This window comes from Sinocyclocheilus grahami, unplaced genomic scaffold (assembly GCF_001515645.1).
Source record: "Sinocyclocheilus grahami isolate Dianchi unplaced genomic scaffold, SAMN03320097.WGS_v1.1 scaffold2183.1, whole genome shotgun sequence".
Taxonomy (NCBI): domain Eukaryota; kingdom Metazoa; phylum Chordata; class Actinopteri; order Cypriniformes; family Cyprinidae; genus Sinocyclocheilus; species Sinocyclocheilus grahami.
In genome coordinates this window covers 71749-81993 of record NW_015507362.1, presented here as the reverse complement: position 1 = coordinate 81993, position 10245 = coordinate 71749, and the positions used below count along the sequence as shown (strand labels likewise).

The 10245-nt window shown below is 38.6% G+C and overlaps 1 protein-coding gene across 1 annotated transcript; it reads left to right on the top strand.

The window, feature by feature from the left end:
• Positions 1–308: 308 nt before the first annotated feature.
• LOC107574324 (SLAM family member 5-like) lies at positions 309–8401 on the top strand (the record flags this gene model as incomplete). The annotated part of the gene is made up of 4 exons (XM_016260767.1): positions 309–630; positions 769–1060; positions 1748–1749; positions 8396–8401. Coding segments are annotated over 4 exons (622 nt in total), but the record flags the coding sequence as incomplete, so codon positions are not given.
• Positions 8402–10245: the final 1844 nt, after the last annotated feature.

Sequence of the window (10245 nt, the reverse complement as noted above, 5' to 3'; positions counted from 1 at the left end):
GTCCTATTTCATAAATTATGCTGCCATCTTACTCCATTATTTGACATTAAAAATACATTTTCAGGCAATCTTTGCCTGAAAAGTTTTTTTTCTTTTTTTTCCCTGCTTGATACTAACAATCTCTCTTTAATGTTAGCAGTATAAAAAGGCAGCATATATTGTTTTTTTCTTCATCTGCAAGATCTACAGTACTTAAAGTTTCTGCTAGTAAGTAAAGAAAAAAGTTAATGGAATATATGTTGCTTTTTAATTACAGCGGTCTACCTTTGTAATGACCTTAATCAGTCTAAAATCAGTTTATCCTCCAGATGTGTGTTTGGTGAGTCAGTGTCAGTGATGGAGGGAGATTATGTCACTATAAACACTGATCTTACTGAAATACGTCAATACGATGACATACTGTGGAAATTCTGTGCTGACAACTCTCTCTTAGTTGAAATCAGTAGAGAGAAACTAATCTTCTCCACATATGATGATGTTCCTGATGGGAGATTCAGAGACAGACTGAAGCTGGACAATCAAACTGGATCTCTGACCATCACAAACATCACAACTCAACTTGCTGGACTCTATAAACTAGACATAATTGGTGTAAAATGGTCATCAAAAATATTCAGTGTTTCTTTTTATGGAGAGTAGAGATCATTTGTGCTGTCTTTTACATATTCTTGTTTTATAGTTTGAGCTGATGGATAAACACTCACTCTACACACCTAACAGAAAATTGTAAATGTATCCATATTTCACTTTATGCTCTTATGTTTTGCAGCTCGTCTGCCTGTTCCTAACATTACCAGAGACTGTACTTCATCATCATCATCTTCATCATCATATTGTTCATTGCTGTGTGCAGTGCTGAATGTGGGTCATGTGACTCTCTCCTGGTACAAAGGAAACAGTTTATTGTCCAGCATCAGTGTGTTTGATCTCAACAACAGTCTCTCTCTACCTCTGGAGGTGGAATATCAGGATAAAAACAGCTACAGCTGTGTGCTCAACAATCCCATCAGCAACCAGACTCAACATCTGGACATCAGTGAACTTTGTCACACATGTGCAGGTATGGAAGTAGTGATATTACCGTTTATTTGTTGAGCTGATCTCTGTCTGTTGTTGTAGATCAGACTCAATAATTCACGTGAATGAAACATGAAACCTTTGTGATTATTCTTATCTGAGTAAAATCAGTTTATTCCCCAGGTGTATTTGGTGAGTCAGTGTCAGTGATGGAGGGACATTATGTCACTCTAAACACTGATCTTACTGAAATACATGAAGATGATGACATACTGTGGAAATTTGGAGCTGAAAACTCTCTGATAGCTCAAATCAACAGAGAGAACCAAATCTTCTTCACATATGATGTTCCTGATGAGAGATTCAGAGACAGACTGAAGCTGGACAATCAAACTGGATCTCTGACCATCACAAACACCACATCTGAACACGCTGGACTCTATAAACTAGAGATAATTGGTGTAAAAACAAAAACATTCAGTGTTTCTGTCTATGGTGAGAAGAGATCATTTGTGCTGTCTTTTACAGTGTGTGCTGTCTTGTTTTATAGTTTGAGGTGACAGATCGTATAAACACTCATTCAAAACACTGAACTGAAAATAAAATTATTGTGTAAATGTATCGATATTTCAGTTTATTCTCTCATGTTTTGCAGCTCGTCTGCCTGTTCCTAACATTACCAGACACTGCTCTTCATCATCTTCATCATATTGTTCATTGTTGTGTTCAGTGGTGAATGTGAGTCATGTGACTCTCTCCTGGTACAAAGGAAACAGTTTATTGTCCAGCATCAGTGTGTCTGATCTCAGCATCAGTCTCTCTCTACCTCTGGAGGTGGAATATCAGGATAACAACACCTACAGCTGTGTGCTCAACAATCCCATCAGCAACCAGACTCAACATCTGGACATCAGCAAACTCTGTCACACATGTTCAGGTACTGGAGTGGTGATATTAACATTTATTTGTTAAGCTCTGTCTATTGTTGTAGATCAAACTCAATAACTTGCATCAATGTCTCTATTTTACTTTCCTTTTTATCATCCAGGCTCAGATTCTCTGATTGTTTTGATCTCTGTTGCTGTTGTTGGATCTCTGTTGATTGTCGCTGGATTTGGGATCTTCTGCATCTGCTGGAAATGTAGAAAAACTGATGCAGAAGGCATGTGTTACATACTGATTTTAATCAACTGATAGCTCATATTGTAATTTAATATAATTCATGAATGTAATGACATTTAGCTCCTGAATAATGTGTGTGGTTAGTGGTTTTTGCAGTGATCCGCACCCAAAAAATAAGCTTAAATTAGCTTTCTTTTTTCTGTAAAATACAAAAGAAGATATTTTGAAGACTGTTCAAACAGCCCCGAGCTGTTTAAACTCAGGGCTGAAAGTAATAATGGCATACATATGTTAATGCACTTTTTTTAAATTTCAGCATTAAATATATCTAATTAATAATGTGCACTAGTGATTAAACGTTGAAAGCACTAAAATAACATATAGTAAAGATCAATCTAGTTCTGTTTGTCCATTATATATCCATATATTTGAGTTGTAATCCATTACTGCTGTTCAAACAGTTCAGATCTGTGAAGATGAGATCACTCGTGTCGTTATGAGCCAACGTTCTATGAAAGAAATGCACATACATTGGTAAGATTATTTATTTATGTTGTGTGTCTTTGTATCATTTCAGCAGTGAGTCAGATGTAGATCAGTGTGTGGTTGTGTTTTTGTCTGTGTAATCCATCATATGGTAACATAAAGAGTAATAGATATTTTCTTTCTTCAATGTAATTCCAGAATAAGCCATTTAACTGTTCAATGTGAATCGCTGATATACAAGACCTCTGAGTAAGTCTTTTTTTTTAATTGTGGCTTAAAGAGTCTATCGGTAAATAAAAGGAGTTAGATTAAGTTACTTTCATATTTTGAACTGGAGTGCATTTGTAAAGCTACTGAGAAAATCCAGCATATTAGAATAACTGAATAAAATGTTCTAAAGGTGTTGCAGACAGCAGGAAAAAAATACAACTAACCATATAATTGTTTAAAATAAATGACAATAAATAAACTTATAAAGGGAGAAATAAACTGAATCAAACTACTGTATGGCATACATTCATTCAGGAAATTCTTCACTTCAGGCTAATTCTTGATATCTTTTTGGCCATCTTTCTGTTATGCAGGCTGGGCATTTTCAATTTTCCTATTAATCTTTATTATGTATATTTATTATTACTACATTTCAGTATTTATTTTTTCCCCAAAACCATTGATGTAGTTGTTCTTTATTTAACATATGTTATACTTTTTTTCCAGAAAGTTGAAGAGGAGGATCAAGTAGTAGACTATGTGCCTGTTAACATGATAAGATAATCAAACTTTAATCATTTTTCAATGTGATAATTTTTTATAGGAAACTCCTGTGACTAGCTTAGAGTTTGAGTCTGTTGTATTAATATTAAGATTTATATTCATGGGAATATGCGTGTCTATATATATTCATGACCTTATACACACTCATGTCTTGATACGCAGTCCTAGTTTCAGTACTTATTTCCATAATTAGCGGTGCTAGTAGAAGAGCTATTCTTGTCTATATCACATCCTGTTTTTATAAAGATCTTTTTCTTTGTCTGACAATGCCTTGGAATCATTTTAAAAATAAATGCAATGTTCGATTCACTTTTGTAATATTTATGTTATCATGCAAATATGCAGTGGTTAATTGATAGAGTTTCCATCAGTTTTGGGGAGTAACCAACTAAAAGGAGAAACGCTAGTAAGACTTATTTTTTTCAGTAGCATAACAGCGCTGATGTCCAAAACACGAAACAAATACACCAAAATTCAGTAGAAACACTATTCTCAACATCTTAAGTCATTTTTACTCACCTTCAGTTCTTACTGTGCTTTGCCCAAAGTCCCTTTAAGACAAGTCATTTCACTCGGCGGCCATCTTTGAAAGGCCTCTAGGGCATGCAAGTGCATTTTCTATCTCTTTGAATGGGGAAACATCATATTCTCAAAAACTGTTCAACAAGCTTACGATTAAATTTCATATTTGAAATCACCAATGAAATCTGACAACAACTGCCTCATAAATGTTGTTCCTTATTGCTCCAGTTGCGTTAAAAAAGCGTATTTTTCAGGCTTGACCTGCTAGTCCACATGCGCAGTCCAAATCGCACGTCTCAGAACGTTGACTGTTTCTATAGCAACCGGGACTTCTAACAGGAACTACAGTGACGCGCTGACTTTACCGATTTGCGATTGGCTCTTTTACTCAGAGGGTGGGGCTTCCTTCAATAGAGCAACCATGTTGAGCGTTGCATTTTTCCCCATTCAAAACTATACGAGTGACACGTCTTGGTTATATGAGCAGTTTCAGCACAGTGCCACCTAGTGGTCAAGAAATATAAAAATATAAATGTTTGCTTATAACTTCTGAGCAGTTTGGCTCAGAAGTATGACCAATTATTTTCAGGATAGGCAGAGCTTCAATAGAAACTTAACAAGATACATTCTGTCGCACATTGCGCTAGTTAGGACACATAATGAGATTTGCACAAGAGACATTAATTTGCTTGTTGAATTATTGCATCATGTTTGGAGAGGATGCAGTGTCTCACCTGAAGATGAAGTACTTACCATAACTTTGAACAACTGTGTTTCTTATAATTGTGCAGAGAACCTAATTGAGTGTAACAGTGTTGCATAGTTCGGGCAGTAGCTGCTTGTAACTAGTCTCAAAGAAGCCTTCAAACTGTCATCAGTCATGGCAGACTGGTGTTCTGTACGGGAATGACAACTGCACTGTACAACTGAATTGACTTTCGATAAATGCAGATGACAGCCATGTTTGTATGGAAACTTAAGAATCTTAATGTATCGCTTAATGTATTGCTTTTTTATTTTCAGTTTACAATTTGATTCTCCCAGTATTATGGGAAATAATTCAATTCAGTTCATCCATTTAGTGGACTCACACATGACCCATTTTAACTCTCTGGTGTTGTTCTGTCATTTTAGAAAAAAAAGCATTTTTAAAAATCGCTACTTTATTTGAATGGTACGAAACTTGGTGACTTTTATGGCAGTCACTATGTGACCACAAAAAAAAAAAATTGTGTCCGCCATTGAATATGAATGGGAAATACGCAAAAATACGAAAATGCAGATAATTTTTTGTGTGTACAATCTACAAATCATTCACGATGGAGAAAAAGAGTGCACAGCAATAAAGGGGTGACACTCTAAAATATCAAGAGTGCAAAACAGACACACCCCCCCCACCCCCCACAGACACACATATATGAACTAGTGTGACTGTAACACAAAGCATGTTTCTGCAAATGCATGAAATGAAATAAAATCAAAAAAAAAATTTAGGCATGACATGCCATTTTTAAAAAGTTGTCTTTGAGATTGTCTAAATATATATCCAGATCAACAACTTAATAAAAATAAGTCTTTATGCCTAAAAACAACTAGATAATTTATAAGCCTTTTGTTTTGAACTATATATAGGAATCTAGTGGCTAAACCATGGAATTGCTGATGTTTTTCTTTTTTTTTACTCCGACCAGATGGCACTAACCTGACTTCAAAAATTAGATTTTAAAGGCATTGTCTCTATTTTAACATGAAATACTGCCATAATTGAAAATTAATATCAAAATCTTAGAATTTTTTTTTTCAGTGGGAAAAAATTATAATTATTGCATAAATATTAATTAGTACCATACAATTCTCTCAAAATACAAAATAAAAATATTATGGAACAAAAATATATGACATTTTACTGAAAATAAAAAAAAGTTACATTTCGGGTGTTTGGTCAGTTTTGACCGCGGACAACACAAGTGTGACCCCCAAATGAACAATACCAGAGGGTTAAAGGTCTCCCCCCCCATTACATGTTTTTTTTCCACATAGATTTGAACAGTTTTAAAAATATTTTCAATGCAGCAGGACGACAAGACACAACTACAAGTTAAACCCACATGCTCTGAATGTCCACTCTCACCTACAAGATGTGTGTCCACTCAACAGATCAAACCACATTTCTGAAGAACAGACAACAGCAGCTTTCAGTTTGACTCAGAAACTGAACATCAGTAAAACTGATAGTTTGAGATGGCAGACAGTTTTAACTTTGTACTTTTATTTTTTCATACAATAAACATTAAGAACTCAATAAATATTCACAACAATTAAAAAATCACAAGACTTTTATTCAGTTTTACCGTGAAATGTAGTTCTTCCACAGCTCACACAATGTTTGTTCTACTTTTAGCCATTTAACACAATCAGGCAACTACCTTACAAAAAGTATGTTAAATAATAAAAAATAAAGAAGATGTTCACCCATTAAAATAGTTAAAATACAAGGGCTGGATGAAATATAACATTATATCATATGCAAACACAGTGTGTAAACTAGGAGGTTCAAATTCTGTCAGGGGAGGAGTCACATCAGGTTGAGTGTTTTTAGCAGAGGTTTTATTAGATCATTAGATCTGAACCACTGAAGAGAATGTTTCACAAGTTTGTTTTGTTTTGTTTGTGCTGGTGGAGTCTGATTGGTAAGTTATAAAAACATTTTTATGGTTTATTTTTTTCTGAGCTACTGCTGTTGTTAAGAATTAGACGATTTTCATCTGTACCAAATAAATCATTACTATGAAATCTACTTACATTGAATTCATGTCTTTTTTCGGAATTCAACACTGAAGTTTTCAGGGCTGGAAAATTCGCAAAAATAAAATGCTTAAAAAAAACAAAAAAAAACAATGGAAATCTCCATGCAGTGAATGTAGATGTCTCTGTTTGTGCTCTGCATGGCGACTCAGAAAGCCAAAAACGTCCACTGAGTTGTTTTCAAATATCAGACCATTTTTTTTTCATTTAAAATCTATTTCGAAAGAATTCGATGTTTTAAAATTTTTCATGAATGTCATGAAAAGTCATTAGTCAAAATGTTCAGGAGCCCTGAGAACATGAGATACAGTAATAAAACAGTGAGGGTTTTTTAATATACTGATCTAAATGTCTCATTTACAAAGTATTGAAAATATTCAGCACAACTAAACTATGTAACTTTACACATTGATTTTGCTCCACAGCAGAACACTTTAAAACAAATTACAGTATATATCTCTGTTCATTTTGTGTCTCTGATGCTGTTGTGAATATTCTTCAGTTCACATGCAACTGATTAAATCTATAGATGATTTAAATCTATAGATGATTTCAGGATTTGTAAACCAACTGGAGCATTAATCTGTGACAAATTATCTTCATGTTCATCAGGTGTGTTTGGTGCAGAAACAAATTAAATACAGTCAGTGTCAGTGATGGAGGGAGATTCTGTCACTTTAAAAACAAATTACAGTATATATCTCTGTTCATTTTGTGTCTCTGATGCTGTTGTGAATATTCTTCAGTTCACATGCAACTGATTAAATCTATAGATGATTTAAATCTATAGATGATTTCAGGATTTGTAAACCAACTGGAGCATTAATCTGTGACAAATTATCTTCATGTTCATCAGGTGTGTTTGGTGCAGAAACAAATTAAATACAGTCAGTGTCAGTGATGGAGGGAGATTCTGTCACTTTAAAAACTAATGTGACTGAATTACATGGAGATGAAGACATAACATGGAAATATGGAGCTGAAAAGTCTCTCATAGTTAAAATCAGCAATGAGAAACAAATCTTTTCAACATTTGATATTCTTGATGGGAGATTCAGAGACAGACTGAAGGTGGATCATCAAACTGGATCTCTGACCATCACAAACATCACAACTCAACATGCTGGAATCTATGAACAACAGAAAAGGGGAGCGAAACTGTCATCAAAAACATTCAATGTTTCTGTCTACGGTGAGTAAAGATAATTTGTCCTGCCATTCACATATTCTTGTTTTATAGTTTGAGGTGACAGATTGTATAAAAACTCTCAACATTGTTGTAGATCAGACTCAATAACTTACATCAATGTCTCTCTTTTACTTTTCTTTTCATCCTCCAGACTCAGATTCTTTGAGAGTGTTGATTGCTGTTGCTGCTGCTGCTGCTGAAACTCAATTGATTGTCGCTGGATTTGGGATCTTTTGCATCTGCTGGAAATGTAGAACAACTGATGAAGAAGGCAAGTGTTACATACACTCTTAAAAATAAAGGTTCCAAAAGGGTCATCCGTTTAGGTGCATTTGGAAGATTAGAGGTGATTGAAATCCTCATGGAAATGGCAGAAGTCTGCCGGGGAAACACGGGCTCTGAGGCTATACCGTGGACTTTACACATATTGAATCCACTTAGGTCTCATATATGGAACCCAGCCTTCTACCGGTTCTCAAGGATTCATCAAGTGAAGGCCTGGCGCCAGACGTTCTGCCACGTCTGGCTGCCGAAGGGATGGAGGAGCTTGACAGGGTCTACAGTACGGACACTCTGGAGCAGTTTTAGCAAGCTGACACTAAACCGGGGCCTCTCAGTACCTCTACCTGTTAGAGGTGAGAACACAGAAGGATACCGGCTCCACACGAAGGCTATAGAAACTAGCGAACGTGTTGGGGGTTGCCCAGTCGGCAGCTCTACAAATATCTGTCAGCGAGTCGCCACGAGCCAGCGCCCAGGAGGATGCAACACTCCTAGTAGAGTGAGCTCGTAACCTGAGCGGGCAGGACACACCCTGTGCCTGATAAGCCAGGGTGTTGGCATCCACAATTCAGTGGGCCATCCTCTGCTTAGAGATGGCCTTCCCCTTCTGCCGGCTTCCGTAACAGACAAAGAGCTGGTCTGAGGTCCTAAAGCTTTGTGTCCAGTCAACGTAGCATCTCAGTGCCCGAACGGGACAGAGCAAAGCTAGGACTGGGTCTGCCTCCTCCGGGGGCAGTGCTTGCAGGCTCACCACCTGATCCCTGAAGGGAGTAGTAGGAACCTTGGGCACATAGCCGGGCCGGGGCCTCAGGATTACCTGGGAGTCAGCCGGCCCAAACTCTAGGCACGAATCGTCGACCGAAAATGCATGCAGGTCCCCTACTCTCTTGACGAAGGCCTGTGCAAGCAGGAGCAGACATTTCAATGAAAGAAACTTTTGCTCGACTGTCTGCAAAGGCTCAAATGGGCCCTGCTGTAATGTTTTAAGCAATAGAGACAGGTCCCAAGAGGGTATGGAGGGGAGGATTTAACCTTCTTGCCCCCCTAAGGAACCTGATGACCAGGACATGCTTCCCTACCGACTTCCCTTCCACAGGGTCATGGTTGGCAGCAATCGCAGTGACTTTAAGGGTGGATGGAGACAGCCTTCGCTCCAACCCTTGCTGCAAAAAGGAAAGCACGACTCTGATCGGGCATCTCCGGGGGTCTTCTCGACGAGAAGAACACTACTCGATGAACAGGTTCCACTTCAAGGCGTAAGCGTGTCTCGAAGATGGTGCTCTCGCTGAAGTAATGGTGTCAACTACCTCTTAGGGTAGGTCCCCAAGAACCTCTGCCACAGGGTGCCCCGTCTCTGAGTCAGTAGATCCTTCCTCAGAGGAATCTGCCAGGGAGGGGCTGTCGCGAGGAGCACTAGTTCGGGGAACCAGGTCCGAGTGGGTCAATATGGCACCACAAGCAGGACCTGCTCCTCGTACTCCCTGACCTTGCACAGTGTCTGTGCAAGAAGGCTCACTGGGGGAAACGCATACTTGCGCAGGCCCCGCGGCCAGCTGTGTGCCATGGCGTCCATGCCGTGTGTTCCCTCGGTCAGGGAGTAGAACAACTGGCAGTGAGAGGTTTCTGGGTCTTTCTGGGTCTTCAGGACCGGAATGTGAATGGCACGAAGTGACCTCAGAATCTTCCGACTCCAAAGGAGGAGGTGGCGGGCGAGTTGCGACATGCGACGGGAGCACAGACCACCTTGTTGGTTGATGTACGCAACAGTCGCTGTGTTGTCCGTTCGGACCAGCAGGTGCTTGCCTCGTAAGCGCCCTTTGAGACGGTTCAAGGAAAGGTGCACTGCTAACAATTCTAGGCAATTGATATGCCAGTGCAGATGGGGGCCTGTCCAAACCCCCGACACTGCGTCCCCGTTGTACGTGGCCCCCCAGCCGGTGGTGGAGGCATTCGTGTAAACCACAGCATGCCTGGAGACCTGTTCTAGGGGCACTCCTGCCTGAAGGAACGTAAGATCTGACCACGGGGTGAAGGTTTGGCGACAGGCC